Consider the following 23,161-nt stretch of genomic DNA (forward strand, 5'->3'; position numbering starts at 1 on the left):
GAGAAAACAACGGCTGCATTCCCAAAAGTTAGGTTATGCATGTTTGTCATCATTTCAAGGGGGTTGGTTACAAGTTGCTATTGGTCATAGTCAGGAAAAAAGCTAGATGAAAGAGCTAAATTCAAAGATCTCTTTCTAAAGGAAGAGGGGGATATGATATAGAAATGATGAGATACAAGGGTAGATTATTTAATACAAAATCTATTAATCTCAAAATATTTTAGATTGATATGGATTTGGATTTATTGCTACAAATTTAAGGTCAATTGTGTTATGCTGTATGTATGTTTTTATTCTCGTTTGGGTATTATACAGCTCATTTAAAATGTAATGTATAATTAAAAAAATACAATGGCCGGGCGGTGGTGACACATGCCTTTAATCCCAGCACTCGGGAGGCAGAAGCAGGGGGATCTCTGTGAGTTTGAGGCCAGCCTGGACTACAAGAGCTAGTTCCAGGACAGGCTCCAAAGCCACAGAGAAACCCTGTCTCGAAAAAAAAAAATACAAGTTAGAAGTTAGTCATCTATAAACTTGTAGTCATATTAGGTATATTTTCAAGGTTAAACAGATATATTTACATAGCCTGATGGTCTTCAAACACTTCAGAGACCTACATAATTTGACATTTAGTATGTTTAATAACCTAAGATTTTCATGACAGTGACACACATCTGCTTCTGATAGCACCAATTTACTTCAAAAGAAGATGATGGGGACGGGACAGTGGTGGCGCACACCTTTAATCCCAGTTCTCAGGAGGCAGAGGCAGGCAGATCTCTGTGAATTTGAGGTCAGCCTGGTCTACAGAGGGAGTTCCAGGACACCCAAGACTAAACTGAGAAGCTTTGTCTCAAAAAACCCAAAACAAAAACGATGATGGGCACTGGAGAACTTTCATGGGGAGTTTGCTTTCTGTGTGGCAAAAAGCTAGCCATTTGAGCAAAAACTGTCCTTGCCTCAATTGCTGACAGGACACACAAAATAGCAACTGCCAGTCAAGACAAAGTAGGGCAATTCTTTGTCTTCAAAGTTCTCTACTTCTCAAAAATGTCTGGCAGATATACTAGGCCTGTAAGCCGAAGTTGGAAACCCCAATGTTGCAGAACTTGAGGGTGACTATCCAGACAGCCAGAAGTCCCTGTAAGGTAACATGATAAGCTTCTGGGGTCATTAATAGGATTAAAAACTAAATAGTTAAAATTACAGTTTTCCTTAGTTTTGATAAAAGGTAAATTAAATATAAAACTTTATACTCACAAAGATAGATAATAGAGTATTTTCTCTAATTTTACCAAATACAAATGGATTGGATATTGTAAATCTTGATAACTGTTTTGTTATAGTTTTACTATGTAAGTTTAAAATCTTCTTTTATTAGAAAGAAAGGGGGAAATGTTGTAGAATAATCCTTCTGTACACTCTGAAAAATATGATCTTATTGTTAGTAAAAAGCTGATGGCCGATAACTAGGCAGGATTTTTGGAAGAGAGAATTCTGGGTAAGAGACCAGAGTCAAAAGAGCCAGATGCAGAAGAAGCTGTAGGGGAATTTGTTACAGCTATAGAGTTGCAGAGATATCGTGACTTATCGGGAAGCCAGATTATACTTAGAGCCACAATAAGACAGCTCTGGAGGGGTAGAGCCACAATAGGACAGCTCAGCCCTGGAGGACAGGTGTCCTGACTATTGGGAAGTCAGGCTACCAGAAGTTGGGGTGCAGTGGGGTATGGTCTCTCCGCAGGATATATCAATCCTGCTCTTCTGGAGAGCCAATACAGCTAAGCTCTGCTCTAGTCCCTTAAAGGAACATCTTAGCAGAGCTATCTGCTTCTTCTCTGGTCCAAGAAGTTATTCTTTGCTAGCACTCTGCTGAAGGGGAAGCCCCTGAAGAAATGTAGCAGTCTCCTCCAGCTCCATAGAAAAGTTAACTTTTTCTGCTTAGCCTTGCTCAGACCCCTCTAAGGAGTGTCCTAGCAAGGTTCTTCTGTTCTACTCTGCCTTACTCAGGCCCCCTAAGGAACCTCTCAGCAAGGTTTTTCAGCTCAGTCCCATAAAGGACATCCCAGCCAGGTTCTTCTATTCTTCACCGGCCAATGAAGATCTTTACCTAAGACTTGATTTTTTTGGGAGGAGGAGTTCAGGAGAATAGCCACCTCTGCCAGGGAGGGATAAATAGCAGCCCTTAACTGAATGGGCAGAGAGGCTTATATAGGGCTTCCCGGGGTGTGTGTGTGTGTGTGTGTGTGTGTGTGTGTGTGTGTGTGTGTGTGGAGTTTTCCCAGGAAGAAGAGGGATTAGTTTTTCCTTGCTCAGGGACTGGTCAGTGGCAGAGATGGCTCTGACTTCATGGCCAAATTGTGTTTCTTTCACTAGCCCTTTTTAGCTTTTTGACTTTAATCTTAGGACCAGGGTATATCTCTTTCAATGGTTCTGATTCTAGAGACAAAGTGTGTTTCTTTGATACTAGTTAACAGAGCCAGGGGACTTACTTTTAGTCCTGAGTCAGGGATAAAGATGTTTCTTCCCTGGCCCAGGTCTCAGATCCGGAGTGTGTGGGTTTTTTTTTTTTTTTTTTTTTTTTTTTTTTTTTTTTTTTTTTTTTTTTTTTTTTTGTTTTTTNCTTTGGAGCCTGTCCTGGATCTAGCTCTGTAGACCAGGCTGGTCTCGAACTCACAGAGATCCACCTGCCTCTGCTGGGATTAAAGGCGTGCGCCACCATCGCCCGGCTGGAGTGTGTTTCTTTCACTGGCTCTGTGTTCAGAGTTAGGGTGCTCAGGGATTAGTTGGTTTCCTGCTCCAGTTGTCCCTTTTGCACTATAGAAGCACATAGGAAGTTGATGGTTGTGGTAAACGAGCCTCCGGGCAGCACGCGGATTAATAGAAATAGTTTGATTTAAGTTGTAAAAGCTGCCTGGAGAAAAGCCTAAACTATTGGCCAAGAATTTATAATTGGGAAAAAAAAGAATTTATAATTGGAAAAGCAAAAAACCCAGCATAGCCAAAACAATCCTGTACAATAAAAGAACTTCTGGAGGCATCACAATCCCTGACTTCAAACTCTACTACAGAGCTACAGTATTGAAAACAGCCTGGTACTGGCATAAGAACAGACAGGAGGACCAATGGAACTGAATAGAAGACCCAGATATCAATCCACATATCTTTGAACACCTGATATTTGATAAAGAAGCAAAAAATAACAAATGGAAAAAAGAAAGCATATTTAACAACTGGTGCTGACATAACTGGATATCAACATGTAGAAGAATGAAAATACACCCATATCTATCACCATGCACAAAACTCAAGTCCAAATGGATCAGAGACCTCAACATAAAGCCAGCCACACTGAACCTTATGGAAGAGAAAGTGGGAAGTACACTTGAATGCATTGGCACAGGAAACTACTTCCTAAATAGAACCCAGCAGCACAGACACTGAAAGAAACAATTAATAAATGGGACCTCCTGAAAATGAAAAGCTTCTGTAAAGCAAAGGACATGGTCAACAAGACAAAAGGATGGCCTACAGAATGGGAAAAGACCTTCACTAACCCCACATCAGACAGAGGTCTGATCTCCAAAATAGACAAAGAACTCAAGAAATTGGACACCAAAAGATCACATAGTCCAATAAAAAAATGGAGTACAGATCTAAACAGAGAACTCTAAACAGAGGAGTCTAAAATGGCTGAAAGACACTTAAGGAAATGTTCAACATCCTTAGTCATCAGAGAAATGCAAATCAAAACAACTCAGGTTCCATCTCACACCTGTAAGAATGGCCAAAATCAAAACACTAATGACAACTTATGCTGGAGAGGTTGTGGGGAAAAGGGAATACTTCTGCATTGCTGGTGGGAATGCAAGCTGGTACAACCCCTTTGGATGTCAGTGTGGTGATTTCTCAGAAAATTAGGAAACAACCTTCCTCAAGACCCAGTAATACCACTTTTGGGTTATATCCAAAGGATGCTCAATTGTGCCACAAGGACATGTGCTCAACTATGTTCATAGCAGCTTTGTTTGTCATAGCCAGAACCTAAAAACAACCTAAATGCCCCTCCATCAAAGAATGGATAAGAAAAATGTGATAATTTACACAATGGAGTACTACATAGAAGAAAAAAAATGACAGCTTGAATTTTGCAGGTAAATGGAGCTAGAAAACATTATTTTGAGTGAGGTAACCCAGAAAGACAATTATCACATGTACTCACTCATAGCTGGTTTTTAAACGCAAAGGAAAGAAAGCCAGCCTACAAACCACAATCCTAGAGAACTTAGACAACAATGAGGACACTAAGAGAGACTCACATAGATCATGGGAAGTAAAAAGTAGAAAAAGACAAGATCTCCTGAGTACATTGGGAGCATGAGTACCTTGGGGGAGGGTCAAAAGGGGGAGGGGAGAAGCAGGGAGTGGATCAGAGAAAGATGTAGAGCTCAAAATATCAATTTTATAATTAAGTCTTTGTGTAATTATTTGGGAACTGACTGGTGGGACAGAAAAGTCCACCTACTAACACCTGCAAACAAAAGCAAAGACCTACTCTATCAAAGTCCACAATTCCAGGAAAGTCCCTAAATCTTTGCTTTTTGGTACTAATCTTCCTTTTGGTACAGAAATGTACTGTTCTTGCTAACTGAGGTGTGCCAACCCAGGATGGGGTTTTTGTGCTTAAAAGCCCACCCTGGGAAAGGTTCAGGGCTGCACTTGGGTCCTGAACAGCCAGTGTAGTTAGTCACTAACACTTTCTAATGGCTTGATGTTGAATAATGTTCATCAGGTACCTCACAACACTACATTTAGTGCACACATCATGGTGCATTTGTGCGGGTTAGAGTAAAACCAGAGTTGGTTCCCTCCTTCTATCCTGTGGGTCCCAAAGATTGAACTCAGGTCAACAGGATGCAAGTACCTTTACCTGCTGAGCTCTCTTGCTGGCTTGCATAACTGGCCATTTTGTTATTGGGGTTTTGAGAGTCAGAACTTGCACCTGGGAAGTCCTTACAAGTTTAGCCATGGCCTCAGTAGGCCAATTAAAGATGTGATTGTGGAACTGGGTGGTGATGGCACATGTCTTTAATCCCAGCACTCGGGAGACAGAGGCAGGTGTATATCTGTGAGTTCTAGGCCAGCCTGGTCTACAAGACCTAGTTCTAGGACAGGCTCCAAAGCTATAGAGAAACCCTGTCTCAAAAAAACAAGAAAAAAAAAAGATGTGGTTGTGAAAAACAGAAAAGAGAGCTTTATTTAATATGATCACATAGGAAACAAAAACAAAGACATCTACTGAGCCCCAAGGTCTATCTTTGGGGTGCTGACATGAGGTTTTTTTTTAATTAGAAGGCAAAAGGTATGCATAGTTAGGGAGTCCCGATCAGGTGTGGTCCCACCTATCACTGACCCATTTTGTCTAGACTTTAGTCTTTCTTTCCTGCAAGGTGGTCTAACAAATTATCAAAATTGGGTAAAATCTCCTCCCCCAACCCCAAACCAGCCTCTAGTTAGGTGTTTTCCTTCTACCAGCATGAGACTCCTAGGGAAGTCTCAATTTTGGTGGACTCATTGACTCAACAGTCTGATAGCAAATGGAAGGGGCACAAGTCATTTTGTTTGTGTCAAGGCAGTTACAAGACAGAAAAAATAATTTAGGATCTAGTTAATTATACTTTATGAGCTGGTGGTCATGTCAGAGTATCGGCACAGCAGGAGGCAACCCCTTGATGGATAATTCTCATTCAGGCAAGGACCCTGAGACCACAGACCCCGGAATGTCTTTTGCTTTGCTGGGCTTTTACATGTTTGCTGTTGCTATCATTCTCTGATATCTGGCATGGTTGAACTGGCTGTGGGGAGATTCTCCACTGCCTGTTATGTAATGTGTTTATTTCATGGAAACATCCTATTTTACTGGGCGTTTTTACCTTGGATGACTATGAAGATGATTCCTCCCTTACCTGTGCTATCTAATTGATAATGATGTTATCTTATACACAATTTTGATGAAAGAAAGTAACTACAAGGAAATGTTACACAGGTAGAAGCCTATGAGTTTCACTTAAGGAGCTACCCAGGTCGTAGCTCAAGTTAACGATTGAAACAACTGAAACAGGCTAGCTCGAATTCCTTTAATCTTAATGCTGAAAGTCAAAGTCACAGGTTTCACTATGTATCTTTAGCTGAAACAAAAAATTTTTACCTGTACTCTGTAGGAATTTAGTAGAATCACCGTATGGAATAGAAAATAGAATGAACAGATGATTTTTAGAAGTACTCTGAAGAATCCTTGTGGAAAACAATGATTATTTTGCTGAAGGGGCCTGAGACCATTCTATGGCTTTGATCACAAGACATCTCAGGTACACTTGAGGCTCCTGTATTATTGTGTATTGCACACAATGCATAGTGAATGACTAGAATCATGGAGGCATGTGATGTGATAGTCACCTTCAGTAAGACATGTAAATTAAGGTTAGGGACCTGAGTATGAGGAAATATTCTGTGTAACAATAAATAGGCCTTTATACAGCTATTTGGGGTCCAATCCAAGCCCAGACTGTTCCAGGTCAGTCCATCAGGAAAGCCTGAACCTTTCTGCTGTCACCTAGGCCTTAACATTTCATCTTGGAGTGCCTTTATTTATTGAATCGACAATGAAAGAACATGGAAAGAATACAAAGGAATAGAGAATAAAAAAAGGAACCATCAAGGGAGTATGTATCTTTTTCTCTAATCCCTTCAGATATAAAAGTCCAGTTCTAGGCCGGGTGGTGGTGGCGCACGCCTTTAATCCCAGCACGCGGGAGGCAGAGGCAGGCGGATCTCTGTGAGTTCGAGACCAGCCTGGTCTACAAGAGCTAGTTCCAGGACAGGCTCCAAAACCACAGAGAAACCCTGTCTCGAAAAACCAAAAAAAATAAAAAAGTAAAAAAATAAAAGTCCAGTTCTCACCTACACTGTGGATTTCCTCTTGAGCCCTATGCTGCCTGGCGGCTGGCCCTCCAGGCAGTGAAAATTATAAGAAAATTTTCCAGCCAGGAGGTATATGCCTTTAATCCCAGCACTCGGGAGGCAGAGGTAGGCAGATCTTTGTGAGTTCAAGGCCAGCCTGGTCTACAAGAGCTAGCTTCCAGGACAGGCTCCAAAGCTAGAGAAACCCTGTCTTAAAACAAACAAACAAACAAAAAAAAGCCCCCCAAACCCAAAATACTTTTCATTTATTTGTTTTGTTTCTGGAGACAGGGTTTCTCTGTGTGTGTATCCCTGGCTATCCTGAAACTTGGCTCTGTAGAGTAGGCTGGCCTCTCAAATTCAGAGATTCATCTACCTTGGCCCACTGAGTGCTAAGAATTAAAGGAATTACCAGTATACCCAGTAAAAATATTTTTTAAGATTTATTTATTTATTATTCATACAATGTGCTGTTGGCATGTATGCCTACATGTTGGAAGAGGACACCAGATCTCATTATGGATGGTTGTGAGCCACTATGTGGTTGCTGGGAATTGAACTCAGGTCCTCTAGAAGAGTAGCCAGTGCTTTTAACCTCTGAGCCATCTCTCCAGTCCTAAAAAATCCTTTTTTAAAAGACTTATTTTTACTTTACGTGTATGAGTATATGTGCCTTCTGCATGCCCAGTGCTCATGGAGGCCGGAAGAGGGCATTGGATGTCCTAGAACTGGAGTAACGAACAGTTGTGAGCCACAAGTGGGTGCTGGGAACTAACTCTGCAAAACAGCAAGCATTCTTACTCTTGAGCCACCTCTCAAGCCCCACCACAAAAATACTCTTAATAGATATACTAATTATAAAAGAGTTCAAGTAATCAATGTAGTTTAATAATGAAAGGAAGTTCTCTAAAATGAATAAAAGAGAAACTTAAAAATACAAAAATTGTCATAATTCTAAGTAGAGGAAAACACAAATAACTATATAAATACAATTACATACTCCAAAGCTAGATACCACCATTATAATCCAAATCATTCTTGGAGTGAGTTTTCAAGTTTAGAAAATATGTAAGAAAACCTGCTAAACATATAGAGAAAAAATAATTCCAATTCAGAAAGATAAATTAAATTTTATAGGAAGCAAATAATACTGATAACTTTACAAGTTTTATTATGGATCTCTAACACTTAATTTTATAGTCAAAAGAGTTTCGCATTGAGGGAGCCTAGGCAGTTTGGATGCTCACCTTACTAGACCTGGATGGGGGTGGGTGGTCCTTGGACTTCCCACAGGGCAGAGAACCCTGATTGCTCTTTGGGCTAAGGAGGGAGGGGGACTTGACTGGGGTAGGGGGAGGGAAAGGGGAGGCGGCGGTGGGGAAGAGACAGAAATCTTTAATAAATAAAAAAAAAGAATTAAAAAAAGAGTTTCGCGTTGACTTTTGAAACTTAAAAGACTGTCATCTTTTGATGTATATATAGCTCAGAAATAAAAACAAAAAAGATAACATTTGAGAAACTAAAAGGACTTTACCCTGATATAATAAGATAAAATTTAAGACAAATTAACTTTAAAATGTAAGCATAGTTTAGAATTAAATATAAAAGAAACAAAAGTTAGCATGATTAGGATTTGACTAGTTCTTGGGGAAAAGTCCTTTCACATTTGTCCACCTCAGAAATAATACTATGCATTTACTAAACAACTGATATATTGCTTTTTGTACATGAAAAAAATGTAGCTTCAGGAAGCAAGAGTTTTTATGATTGTGAGAAGCCAGTATTGCAATATGATACTGCTTCAAATGTCACCAATAAAAAATGATTAAAATCTAGTTAAAAAGTATTCTTTTTTTTAATTTTTTAAATTTTTATTTATTTATTTATTAAAGATTTCTGTCTCTTTCCCACCTCCGCCTCCCCTTTCCCTCCCCCTTCCCCAGTCAAGTCCCCCTCCCTCGTCAGCCCAAAGAGCAATCAGGGCTCTCCGTCCCGTGGGAAGTAAAAAGTATTCTTTATAAAAAAGAAACTAGCATACACCAAAGGCATATTATCTGTTTACTACATAGATCGTATATCACAAATACAAAAACATTCAAATATTTACATAATATAGCAAGATGAATGAATTTTTCCTAGAAAAAGTACACTTAAGAATACATTAATAGACACTGTAGAAAAAAATACCAAGGCTGTCGAGAGAAGATGGCAACCATTTCAAAAGCTGAGTGCTTCTGCTTTCTCTTAATAGCATTTCTGAAATGGGGAAAGAGGTTGAGTAGTTTGTGCATAAAGACATTTTTTACTTCTTATTGAGAAAATTTCACTCTGTTGACCATACTAGTCTGGAAGTCATGAGATCAGTTGTCCTCCTGTTACCGTGTTCTGTAACAAGCTGAGAGATGTTTCTACTCTAGACATACCTGCTAGGCGAAGGCCATGAATGCACAGAAGCTCTAAATAGGGGGCAGTGGTTAATCTTTGTATTGGTCATCTTACTTCCTTGTAAAAGCTACTCCTTAGAGCTCATAGTAAGGGAAAGAGCACTATGTTTAAAAAGAATTATTTCTGTGGTATTAACTCTAGGAATTTATTACACAAGGTAAGTGCTCTATCGATGAGTTAGATTAGGGCAAATTTCCCACATGTCAAGTTACTCAACCTTGGGTATATGGATAAGAAAGTTGATATATGCTATTTGAGACCTCACCATTTTTGACTAGGTATTTCACAACTAATGATACAAATTAACTATGACATCATCAAGAGGCACTTTGCTAGTTTTATATGATGTTAGGATACATAGCAACGGTGATCCTGATGTATTTGTTAAGTTTTCTGTTTGTCTATTTAGACCATGTCTCATAGATAGCCCATGCTACCCTGACCTTGTGATTTTATCTCACTCGAATCCTGCAATTATGAGAATGCACCTCTAGGCCTGGGTAAATGCATTTTTCCTTAGTTGTTATAGCTGTGATCCCGTGGGTGTTATGGTAAAAATTTTAGTCCTTAAGTAGATGCTGGTAAAGTTGCTTGACCACATTCTTCAGGTAGTTGTCCTCTAAAGGCACTTTAGATATAATTGCAGCAATTTCATCGTGGCTACAAAAGACAAAAAGGTATTGATTACTTTTCCTGAAAACTTACACCTGTCTCCACTTCAGAGCTATTCATTTCTTTGAATATTACCTCTTAATTTCCTAGGAAACACAAAGGGACATTTCTGGAAACAAGCAGAACTTTAATAGAAACTGTATTCTAAAATTAGGCTGAATAACCAATTCTGAATATAATTATAAAGAATCTTGACCTGGTTGCTTTTTTTGTTGTTGTTTACTTATAGTGCTAGAGATTAAACACAGGCCCTTGTACATGTGAAGCAAGCATTCTACTACTAGGTTTTGTCTCCAAACTCCCTGATTGCTTTTAAAATAAGATTTATTTTTAATTATGTGTATCTATGTGTGTAGGAATATGTGAGGGCACAGGTGAGGGGAGGTGCTAGAGCAGGCCAGAATAGGGCACTGGGAGTTAAGAGTTACAGGTGGTTGTATGCTGTTCTCTGTGGGTGCTGGAAACTAAACCCAGGACTTCTGGAAGAACAGCAAGCATTCATAACTATTGAGCCATCTCTCTAGCTCCTGTTTTCCCTACCCCCATCATGTTTTTGTGTTTGTGCATGCATGCACAAAGTGTTCCTGTAGATGTGGAGGGTATAGACCAGAGGTAGACACAATGTGCCTTCCTTAGTTGCTCCCCAACTTATTTTTTGAGATAGGTCTTTCACTGATTGGCTAGACTGACTGGCTAGTTACTCTTGGGTTCCTGTTGCTTCTACCCTTCCAAGAACTGGATATATGGATACGTGCCACTGCATGATGCTTTGACGTGTGTGGCAGGCTATTTACCAACTGAGCTATCTCCCTGGTCTCCAGGAGAATTTCTTTAAAAAAAAAAAAAAAGATTCATTCATTCATTCATTTTGTATGCCCACATGCCACCAGATCTCATTACAGATGGTTGTGAGCCACCATGTGGTTGCTGGGAATTAAACTCAAGACCTCTAGAAGAGCAGCCAGTGCTCTTAACCACTGAGTTATCTCTCCAGCCCCCAAGTGAATTTATACAGTAGATCATGGTCTAATGGAGATGATCTTAAACTTCTGATCCTGCTACCTCTTCCTCTAAGGAGGGTGGGATTACAGGTAAGCAGCACCACTATGTTCAATGTATATGGTGCTGAGAATGTAAGCCAGACCTCTGTGCATGCTACTAAACTGATTTCCAAAATTTTAACTTTTTGATTTGTGTCTTAAGGAGAAGCCATCATAAAAGACTGGACTGGACTCCAGCATCCATCTGTGACAATGATAAGATCACTGACTTCAGAAGAACAAATACTAGAAAAGGAAGCCAGAAAGCAGCAACACTGATCTCTCAGTATATTTAGTGACACTTTCAAGGACCTTTGGGATGAGATAAGAGGTGTACAAAAACAAGCTGGAACTTCTGTCAGGTTGGATATTTACTTACCTCGTGTTCCCAAGGTGATTTTGAATGGTGAATGGCAGTGGGACGAAGGGATACTGGGCTGAGAGAGACAAAGTTATCTCAAATTTTGCAAATGCTGCAGTGCTGGAGAATAAAAGTCTTAATCTATAAAAGACAAGATACACAATTAAAAATATAAAACTAAAATAGGTTAAAACATGAACACATTTTTCTTTTATACTTGCATATGAAACAGGTGGCTGTTACTCCTTGTCTTATCAAATAGAAAAGAACGTAAAACATCTGGAGCAAGATATTATAAAAAAAAAAAGATATTATAATAGTTACTTCCTAATCGACAGCAATATAATACATTAAGAGTATGAGTGAGGGGTGATTGTACAATTATGCACATGCACAGTATGTGTGGACATCAGCATCTTGGGTACTGATCCTCAAGCACCTTCCACTTTTATGTGAGCTAGGGTCTCTCAATGGTCTGGAATGTCATCACAAAGTCTAGGACAGCTGACTCTCAATTCCAAGGGCCCATTTCTCTATGCTTACACTCTTGCCACTGCTAGGATTACAAGTGCAGGCTATGACACTAGGCCTTTCCCCTTTCCTTTTTTCCCCCCTGAGAAAGGATCTCTTTATGTAACCCTAGCAGTCCTGGAACTTGCTATATAGACAAGCCTAGCTTCAATTCAGAGATCTTCCTGATTTGTCTCCATAATTCTGGGATTATAGACACACACCACTATGCCTGGTTCACAGTGGACTTTTTAAAGCAAGGATTCAGAGAATCTGAACTCAGGTCTTCACACTTGCAAGTCAAGTGCATTGCTGACTGAACTCAGAGCAGAGTTCGTTTTTTGGTAATTCTTGGCACACTCTGGAGGTTAAGGCAGGAAGATAACAATATTTTGAGGTCAGTTTGGGTTACAATGTGAGTTGTTCCAGGGAGAACAGAGTGATGGCTCAGTGATTAAGTTTTCTGCTCTTCCAAAGGAATGGAGTTCAGTTCTCAGCATTTGTACCAGGTGGCTCACAACTGCCTTTAACTCCATCTCCAGGGGATTCAATGCCTTCTGCTAGCCTCTCATACATGTGACATACACTTACACACACACACACACACAAACTTAGGAAAACAAAAAAGCCAAGTGGAATGGTACATAATCCTACTATAATTCCAGCACTTGAAAGGCAGAGGTAAACTGGACAATTGCTGGACAATGTGGACAACATCTCAAAAAATTATGTTCTTGACAAGTTATCTAAATCCTAACTTTGATTATCTCAGATGTGACCTTACTTAGAAATCAGGTCATGGTGCTGTCGAGAGGGCTGAGCAGTTAAGAACGCTGGCTGCTCTTCCAGAGGACCAGCACCCATGTGACAATTCTCAACTGTCTGTAATTCCAGTTCTAGGGAATCTAACACCTTTATATAGATACACATGTAGGCAAACACCAACGCAGATAAATACATTGTTTAAAAGAAAGAAATATGGTCACTATTAATTTAATTAGATAAGATGAGGTCCTTTGTCTGATATGACTGATACCCTTATTAAAAAGAAAATTTAGATATAGGGCTGGAGAGATGGCTCAGCAGGTAAGAACACTGGCTGTTCTTCCAGAGGTCCTGAGTTCAATTCCCAGCAACCATATGGTGGCTCACAACCATCCATAATGAGTTCTGGTGCACGCTTCTGGCCTGCAGGCAGACATGTATATATACTATATACAAAAAAGAAAAAAAATTTAGATATAGACATAATCAAAGAATACCATGTGAGAATGAAGATAGATATCAAAGTTATGATTTATATTCCCCAAATTGCCAATAAACTATCAGAAGTTAGGAAAAAGGCATGGAAGAGTTGTTCACAGCCCTTAGGCTACCATCCCTATCAACAATGACCCCAAACTTCTAGCCTCCAGAACATTAAATCAGTTAACTTTCTACTATATAAACCACTCAACTTATAATACATTATTATAACAGCTACAGGGAACTGAATATACTCACTCAATATTATTCACATTTATATCCATTAGGCTATAATTTGGGCCCCATCTCTTTAAAAATTCAATCTCTTCTCCAAGAAGTCTGCAATGGTTTACTACTAGTGAGAGTTCTTGAAGCATCTAGGAAAAAAAAACAAAAAAACAAAAAAAAAATGACTTCGTGTGAGTGTGTATGCAAATATACTGAACACATTATTTTGAGGTTTAGAGATACAGCTCAGTTAGGAGTTAAGGCCTAGCAGCTGGAAAGGTGGCTCAGTAGTTAAGATTTTTAGAGGACCTAGCATCCACAAGATGGCCAACAATCGTCTGTAACTCCAGTTTGAAGAGAATCTGATGCCTTCTTCTGGCCTCGTCATGCAATGCACACATGCACTCACAGATATATATGTAGGCAAAATATCTTATGTAACTGAAATATAAAATATATCTAACCAGTTGGTGGTGGCGCATGCCTTTAATCCCAGCACTGGGGAGACAGAGGCAGGCGAATCTCTGAGTGAGGCTAACCTGGGCTACAGAGTGAGTTCCAAGACGGGCAAGTCTACAAAAAGAAACCCTGTCTGGAATGAATGAATGAATAAAAAATAAAAAATAGATAAATACATAAATAGGAAGAGAGAATCTGGGCTAGCATGCACAATGCCTTGGGTTTGATTCCTAGAACTCTATAAATGATGCATGGTAGTCATGTCCATAATCCCAGTACTCTGGGCAGTGAAGACAGGTAGGTAGGTATGTAGATCAAAAGTTCATGGTCTCGAGACTAGCCTGGTCTACAAGAGCTAGTTCCAGGACAGGCTCCAAAGCTACAAAGAAACCCTGTCTCGAAAAAAAAAAAAAAAAATCATGGTCATCTTTGGCTATATACGTCAGAATAAGCGACTAAGAGCCTGTCTCAAAACAAAACCAACTAACAACACCACCCACACTATTTTGAATGTGAACTAAAAGTCTTAATTACAAAAAGAAAACTGCCGGGGCATGATGGCACATGACTTTATTTCCAGTAGAGGCAGACAGATCTTTGAATTTGAGGCCAGCCTGGTCTACATAACAAGTTCTAGGACACACAGCAAAACCCTACCTCAAACAAACAAACAAAAATAAAAAAGAAAACAACTTTTCAGTGTTTAATAATCCCCAAAATATTGAACAACCAAATATAATTTCAGAATGCTATAATAATTTCAGTTCTGCTGTTTGGGACAAACAATATAAGATTCTTCATCAGACTTTACCTGGGATACCTGATGTTGTGTTGTGCATTTCTTCCTCCAGGACTCCTGTTCCTCAATGTACTGAAAAATTAGCTTATGAACTAAAAGGGAGGAAGGAGGAGCTTTATGTTCTGAAGAAGGAAAAGAATAAAAAATGAGGGTATTATTTATGCATTTTAATAAGGTATATTATATAAACTAGAAATATTTTCAAACTACTAAGTACACAAGTATTTTTTTTTCCTTTTTCCTTCCTTCCTTCTTTTTCAATATCAAGACAGGGTCTCTCTGTGTAGCGCTGGTTATCCTGAAGTTTGCTTTGTAGGTCAGGCTGTCCTTAAACTCAGAGATCTGCCTATCTGTGCCTTCCAAGTGCTGGGATTAAAGAAATGAGCCACCACCACCCAGTTATTTTTTATTTTCAAACAAGTGAATAAAATATTCAGGTACATAAGAGAGTTGATAAAGCTTTAAGCTTAAACTTATAGACCAGTGCTTGGTGAAAAGCATGAATTTAAATGAAACATATTTCTGTGTTCAAATCTAGGTTTTCGTTACTATCTAAGTAACTGTAAGCACAACACTTAATTTTTCTGATCTGTAGTTTCCTAATTGGTAAACAGAAAATAATATCTACTTATAGCTCTGATACAAGTAATACATGTGCTTGGTATAGATTAAATACTCATAGTGCTAATTTCAAATATAGAAATACCTATTATTCAATATCTAGTAGTAATATAATGATTTATTTTAAAATATACTGAATATTTAGCATACTATACAAGCAGTTTTATGTCTAAAACACACTTTAAGAACAAATTATTATACCTATAAGTTACTAACAAAATTTGGAGGCTTAAATGTTTTGAACTTACCATCTAACATAGACTGAAAATTGAGCTCATCAATCTTCCTGTAAGGCTTGTCCAAGAAAGGGAGACCAACTAAGGAGAATCAGAAAAAGATTTTTCTTTCCTCTATAATTTCATAGGGATCTTACATAGCCTATGTTGTCTTCAAAGCCTATGTAAGTTGAGGATAGCCCTGGATTATCGATTTTCTTTTTCTTTCTTCATTTCTAACTACAGGCACTTAGTATCATTCCTTATATGCAGTGCTGGAGACTGAACCCAAGGTTTACATGAATGCTAGGCACTGAGCTATGTCCCCAATTACAAATATTTCTTTTTTCCACTTTAGAAATCGATTCTTCTGAGGTAGCAGGATTCTTATAGGCAGTTGAAAGCTTATCCTTCAGTCATATTATTTTCTATATGGTAAAGGCTCCCCTGTTCAATGACATCAATTAGTAGGTCTTTGAAAGAAATTAAACTGTAGAACTTAGCTATATTTATATTTTAAAAGATTTTTTTCCTTTATAAAGAAACTTTAGACTAGGGTATATCTTCATTTTGTTTGTTTCCTCATTTTGGGGGACAGGTTCTCTCTATGTACCTCTGGCTCTCCTGGAAATGCCTTCAAACTTGGGTATATCAAAATCAATTCATAAGCTAGGCATGGTGCCATATGTCTTTAATCCCAGCACTCAGGAGGCAGAGTCAAGTGAATTTCTGAGTTTAAGGTGGCCTGGTCTACATGGTGAGTTCCAGCACAGCCAGGGCTACACAGAGAGTCTGTCTCAACATTTTCAAAACAAGCAAACAGACAAAAAACCCACAACCCCGAGAGATTTCTAGGTACTCTTATTGGTTTATCTGTCTACAGAGAACTTTTTATTCTTTTCTTTTTCTTTCTTTCTGGTTTTTTTTTTTTTTGAGACCATGTTTCTCTGTTGTAGCCTTGGCTGTCTGACCAGGCTGGCCTCAAACTCACAAAAATCCACCTGTCTCTGCCTCTCAAGTACTGGGACTGAAAGCATGTGCCACTGCTGCCTTGCTTATACAGAGAACTTTTAAGAGGATTACTTTTTTAACTCCTCCTCCCCACAATGCTCAAGATGTAAACTAAGGCCTTGAGTATACCAGGGCAAGTGCTTTACCACTGAGCTATATCCCTAGGCATATTCACTATTAAACACAAATAGCAAATCATTTAAGAACAACAGTCATTTTTAACACACACGTACAAAGTAGGGAGAATTTTATCATCTAAAAGAACTCAACACCAGCTGTATTTTTATTCTTTTTTTTTTTTTTTTTTTTGGGCCTTCTGAGATAGGGTCTTCCCACATAGCAGATGACCCTGCCTCAGTCATCCCACCATGTTCAGCTCTTTTGTTCTGGGATAGCAGTAGAGCATAAATTTGGCAAGTAGTCCCTGTCTAGCAAACTTCCCCAAACTATTATCATTAAAGTAACTGACCTTCCTAAGATTCTCAGCAGTATCACCATTTTGTTAGTTATCATTATAATTAAATACAAGTTTTTTTTAAAATTTATTATGTATAAAGTATTCTGCCTGCATGTCCCAGAAAGCTAGAATATGGCACCAGATCTCACTGTATATGCTTGTGAGCCACCATGTCGTTGCTGAGAATTGAACTTAGGACCTCTGGAAGAGCAGTCAGTGCTCTTAACCACTGAACTTTCTTTCCAGCCCCAAATACACATTTTTATCTTTAGTGAGTGCAGCCATTCATTTCTCTGAAGAGGATTATTTTAGTTTTGCTACTTACCTACTGGTTCTCCAAAGGTGATGGTAAGTTCTATTGTGTCATAAACAAAGGTAAATACCGCTTGATCATCACTCCACTCAATGATATCCCACTCAGACAAACTAAAGAAGGTTAAACAAGATAAAACAAGTGAGTATATCCTTTCCTTTTTCCTTTCCAGTGCTGGATATCAAGCCAGGAAATTACTAGCCCAGATGAAGAATTTCTGATACAATTCAAATAGTACCGATGGCAGCTACTGTTTTTGTTCCTCACTGGATTGGGAAATAATATTTCAATTTAAACAATCTGAATGGCCAGGTGGGGGTGGTTTGCACATTTTCAATTCTAGCCCTAGGGAGACTGATACAATGAGATGTCTCAAGATACAAAAGAAGTAATTACTTTGGCAACACACATACTAAAACAAGAAGAATATAGAGAAGATTGGTGTGACCCTTGTGCAAAGATAATACAAAAATTTGTGTAACATTCCATATATACATATGGAGACTGATCACCAATAAAGAACTTTTGAGGAAAAATAACATAAAACAAAATCCTCAAAAAAATATGATTGTTGGGCGGTGATGGTACACACCTTTAATCCAAGCACTCGGGAGGCAGAGGCACACAGATTCTGTGAGTTTGAGGCCAGCCTGGTCTACAAGAGCTAGATCAAAGACAGGCCCCAAAGCTACAACGAAACCCTACCTTGGAAAAAAAAGAAAGAAGGAAAAGAAAGAAATATGATTATACAATCATCTTTTTGGTTGGTTGGTTTTGTTTTTTTCAAGACAGGGTTTCTCAGTAGCTATGGAGCCAGTTCTGGAATTTGCGCTGTAGACAAGGCTGGCCTGGAACTCATAGAGACCTACCTCTGCCTCCCGAGTGCTGAGATTAGGGTGTGTGTCATCACCGTGCAGCTGATTGTATAATCTTATATTTTGTTGGTCTAGTACATGCTAGGTATATGTGGCTGATCAAGAACATATAGCAATATTCCTGCCTTTGCCTCCCAAGAGCTGGGATTACAGGTATATTCAATCATACTTGACTCAATCTGATGTATTTGAAAGAAATCAGAACTCAGTCTTGAGTCATGTATTGGGGAAGGTCTATTTGATAAATGAATTAAAGTTTTGGGTTTTTTTTTTTCTGATTTTTTGACACAGGGTTTCTCTATATAACAGCCTTGGCTGTCCTGAAACTTCTTTGTAAACCAGGTTAGCTTTGAATTCATAGATAATTCTATGGATTTGCCTACCTCTGTCTGCCAGTGCTGGGATTAAATGCATATGCCACCACTGCCTGGATCTAAAGATGTTTTTTTAAAATATTCCTGTTTTGTGTGTGTGTGTGTCTGTGTGTGTGTGTCTGAGTGTATGTATGAGTATCACAAGCATGCGGGAGACTGCTAAAGTCAGAGAACATCAGATACCCTGGGACTGGAGTTATAGATAGTTGTGAGCTATCATGTAGGTGCTGGAAATGAACTAGGTCTTAGACAAAACCAGTGCTCTTGACAACCGAACTAGCTCTCCAGTCTCAAAAAGTATTTAAAGACTTTGTTTTGTTTTGTTTTTAGTTTTTCGAGACAAGGTTTCTTTGTAGCTTTTGGAGCCTGTCCTGGAACTAGCTCTTGTAGACCAGGCTGGCCTCAAACTCACAGAGATCCACCTGTCTCTGCTTCCCGAGTGCTGGGATTAAAGGCGTGCGCCACCACCGTCCGGCAAGATATTTTAAACTCAACACATGGCCCTAAATGTTTTTACTCCAGTTCTGAAGTACACTGACTTTTTTTTTTTAAAGGCTGCGCCATACTTTAGGTCCATGGTTCTCAACCTATGGGTCTCAACCCCTTTGAGGTTAACGACCCTTTCACAGGGGTTACCTAAGACCATCAGAAAACACAGATATTTACATTTACATTTTGATTCATAACAGTAGCAAAATTATAGTTATAAAGTAAGTAACAATAAAATAATTTTATGATTGGGGGTCACCACAACATGAGGAACTGTATTAAAGGGTCACAGCATTAGGAAGGTTTGAGAACCACTGTGATGGGTTTATAAAGTCCACAGCAATTTTTGGGTGTTGTTATGTTGGAGTGTGTGTGCTCTTGAGAAGCTGAGGCACAATGATTGCTCAGACCCAGAAATTCTAGGCCAGCCTGGACAACATAGGGAAAATCCAACTCAAAACATGAAAACCCCTTCAAAAATCTGTAGCAGCATATAAAGCACAGAATAGAACAGAAATTGAATGATACCTGGTTTTTCTTACCTCGGTTGATCTAGTAATTCTTCAGTTTTCTTTGTTTGTTCTTTTATAAACTCTATCTGAGCAAGAGTCTGCGTTTTCTGTGTCTCTACTTCTAAGAACTTTCTGCAAATAAAAGCAGGTGTTCACAGAAAAACAAAGTATTTGTTAGTGAGTTTAGAATAGTAACAAAACATTATGGGGATGGGAGATGACTCAATCATAAAAGTTTCCTTGTGTAAGCATAAAGACCCAAGTTTGGACCCCTGACACCCAATGAAGGCCAAGCAAGATTGTGTATGTCTGTATCCTTAGTGTTGGGGGCTCAGAGAATGGCCGATCCTGGTGCTTGCTAGCTATAACCAATTGCTGAGTTCTGGGCTCAATGAGAGACTTTGTCTTAAAGATTTAGCTAGAGAGAGGCTGGTTAAGGTGGTGCACACCTTTGATCAGAGGCAGGCAAATTTTTATCGGTTGAAAGCCTGTCTCATCTAGTAAGTTCCAAGGCGGCTAGGGGCTACATAGTGAGACCCAGTCTTAAAAAACAAAATTAAGGTGGAGAGAGATAGAGAGATATCTGATGTTATCTTTTGACTTCACATACTTGTAGGTACACATGCACAGACACACAATACATATACATAAACTATATACTATATGATTTATGAAGAGAGGTTATAAGTTAGGTAGTTGTCAAAAAGAATTTTTTAAAAAATATAGGTCTTTTCAGAAAAAGTATGTATCATTATTTCTAGATTTTAAATGCAAGAAGGTATCTTTGGAATTCTATGTTCTTAAAACATAATTATTAAAATTTTATTTTATTTTTGGTTTTATGAGACAGGATTTCTCTGTAGCTTTGGAGCCTGTACTGGAACTAAATTTTGTAGACCAGGTTGGCCTCAAACTCTAAAATTTTACTTTTATTATAAAAACAAATGCGATATGTAGATAAGAATGTGCATTTTAAAACACAGGAAACTATTCTGCAAGTATTTGATTTTGTTAGAACTAAATGTATTTGACAATTTTGAAAGTCTTTTTCATTTTTTTAAAAAAAATGATTTTTATTTAATTTTTTATGTATTTTGGGGTTTTGCCTGTAGTTGTGAACTGCCATGTGAATCCTGAGAACTGAATCCAGGTCCTGTAGAAGGGCAGGCAGAGCTCTTAGCTGTTGAGACATCTCTCCAGTCAGAAAGCCTTTTTCTTCAACATTTTTAAAAGATTTATTATTTTATTTTTTAAGTGTACATGTATGTACCTGCGTGAGTTTATATGTACCATTACGTGTGTGCAGGAACCCAAGGAGACCAGAAGAAGACATCAGAACCCCTGGAACTGGAGTTACAGTTGTCAGGTGCCATGTGGGTGATGAGAATCCAACCAGAGTCCTCTGGAAGAGCAATCATCTTCCCATCCTCTTAGAATGTATTTTTAATTTACTTTCATTACACTTTGTGTGTGTGTGTGTGTGTGTGTGTGTGAGAGAGAGAGAGAGAGAGAGAGAGAGAGAGAGAGAGAGAGAGAGAGAGAGAGAGAGGATCACTATGTAGCCTTGGCTAGGGCTAGCCTGAAGCTCCTCATGTAGACCAGGCAGGCCTAAAATGCACAGAGATTAAATCATGATTCACCCCATCTTGGAATTACATAATTTTTTAACATTGAATTGTCAGCTGACCTTTGGAGCTCCTCCTCTTCAGTTTTCAACTGTTCCAGTTCTATGAAACAAAACAAAACAAGCATAAAAAGGACACCAAAAGAAACTTGCCACAAAAACCATTTAGTTTACAGGAAATTCTGACCTAATCTCATTTACATATAAATGAACACAAAATTGTTTTCCTTGTTGGACTTATCTTTCTTTGTTGAGACAGTCTCCTGGACTGCTGGGATAAAAGTATGCACAAGCAAACCCTGCTGGATTGATCTCCTTATCTAAGTCAGTTACCTTTTTCTGCATATTTCATTTCAGAATCCCATTCTTCCATAGGGTCATCTTTCTCTTCATTCTCCAATTTCCTAGTTTCTAAGGTAAACATCAAACATTAGAGAAATTCAAGTCAAAAGTAATTCATTAAATATTGGAGAAAAAAAAGAACAGCTCGCTCAAAATGAAGTATTGAAAATATTTATACTCATCATCCTCTGCCAATAAAGCCCTGAATTATACTTTTGTAGACTTCTGGTAGCAGATGAGTGAACTCTGAGCTAATGACAGTGATTTGTATCAAAAAAAAAAAAATTCTCTTATTATTAAGTGTGTGTGTGTGTGTGTGTGTGTGTGTGTGTGTGTGTGTGTAAGCACAAGCACTTGGAGGTCAGAAGACAACTTTGGGAGTCAATTCTTTCCTCCCATCATGAATTCCATAAAGCTTATGCAGCAGATATTTCTGGCTCTTCTCTAATACTTTTGAGAATGGTTTTGCAGATATTTCTTAGGCCAGCCATAAATTTGTAATCTTCCTGCCAAAGTCTCCCAAGTAGCTAGGAAAACAGGTGTGTTACCATGCTTAGTTTGTCTGAAGTAGCATTTAAAAAAATTTTTTTTAAACAGGTTTCCTGTTTCCAGGGTGGTCTCACTGAGTAAGATGATGATGATCCTTGATCCTCCTGTACCTTCTAAATCCTGGGATTAAATGCATGTGTCTGTGCCTATTCCAAGCTTAAATTCTAACTCCTGCTCTAACAATTACCCTCCTCCCCGTTTTTTCTTGAGATAAGGTTTCACTATTTAGCTCAGACTAAGTCATTATTAGTGCTTGAGATTACAGACAACCAGCCTGCATTTATTTTTCATTTATTCAAACCCCTATACCACCTTAAGTGCTTAATATACACAAGGCTGATTGACTGTTCATGAAAATATTTAGAACTCCTTATGCGGCTGTCCTATGTCGAGCCGTAATAACAAATCTAGCTTTGTCTTAGATCACATTCCCTTTTGTTCTCTATTCTAATCTGGCTCTATCTTCAAACCCATGTAGTTGGTTTATTTTTCACATAAAGAGTTTTCTGCATATATTAATTCTGAATAGTCTGCTCAGTTTTAGTCTTTTTGGTTTTTTGAGGTAGGGTTTCTCTGTGTAGCTCTGGCTGTCCTCGCTCTGTAGACCAGGTTGACCTATAACTCACAGAGATCTATAACTCACAGTCTGCCTCTGACTCCTTAGTACTGGGATTACAGGCACTCACCATGCATGAGAATGTGTTTTAAAGAAAGGGTTTCACTCTGTAGCTTAGACTGGACTCACAGCAATCCTTCTGTCTTTTCAAGTAAGGGATGAGAGGTATGATCCATGCCTGGCTCCTCTTCTTTTTTACTTTTTATATTACTATTCATTTTTCAGATTTTAACTGAAAAGTTAATTCTTTTTTTTTTTAAATTTATTTATTTATTTATTTATTTATTTATTTATCTATCATGTATACAATATTCTGTCTGTGTGTATGTCTGCAGGCCAGCAGAGGGTGCCAGACCCCATTACAGATGGTTGTGAGCCACCATGTGGTTGCTGGGAATTGAACTCGGGTCCTTTGGAAGAGCAGGCAATGCTCTTAACCTCTGA

General features: G+C 38.6%; 1 protein-coding gene and 1 non-coding gene across 2 annotated transcripts in view; one reads left to right on the top strand and one right to left on the bottom strand.

Moving 5' to 3' along the window:
* Window positions 1-9,004: 9,004 nt before the first annotated feature.
* Knl1 (kinetochore scaffold 1) overlaps window positions 9,005-23,161 on the bottom strand; it is a 60,070-nt gene continuing 45,913 nt past the window's right edge. Inside the window, exons 18-26 of the mRNA XM_050132753.1 lie at window positions 21,544-21,621; window positions 21,274-21,313; window positions 19,617-19,718; window positions 17,349-17,449; window positions 15,589-15,657; window positions 14,732-14,841; window positions 13,492-13,610; window positions 11,497-11,619; window positions 9,005-10,065 (exon numbers count right to left, since the gene is read on the bottom strand). Of these exons, the coding sequence (XP_049988710.1) occupies window positions 9,966-10,065; window positions 11,497-11,619; window positions 13,492-13,610; window positions 14,732-14,841; window positions 15,589-15,657; window positions 17,349-17,449; window positions 19,617-19,718; window positions 21,274-21,313; window positions 21,544-21,621 (842 nt within the window). The 3' untranslated portion in view covers window positions 9,005-9,965. The remainder of the gene's footprint in view (window positions 10,066-11,496; window positions 11,620-13,491; window positions 13,611-14,731; window positions 14,842-15,588; window positions 15,658-17,348; window positions 17,450-19,616; window positions 19,719-21,273; window positions 21,314-21,543; window positions 21,622-23,161) is intronic.
* On the top strand, window positions 17,725-17,831 carry LOC126496859 (U6 spliceosomal RNA). Its single transcript, XR_007590465.1, has one exon. It is a non-coding gene; the product is annotated as a U6 spliceosomal RNA (small nuclear RNA).

Source organism: Alexandromys fortis, unplaced genomic scaffold (genome assembly GCF_014885135.2).
Source record: "Alexandromys fortis isolate MF-2015 unplaced genomic scaffold, M_Fortis_MF-2015_v1.1 scaffold_6, whole genome shotgun sequence".
Classification (NCBI taxonomy): domain Eukaryota; kingdom Metazoa; phylum Chordata; class Mammalia; order Rodentia; family Cricetidae; genus Alexandromys; species Alexandromys fortis.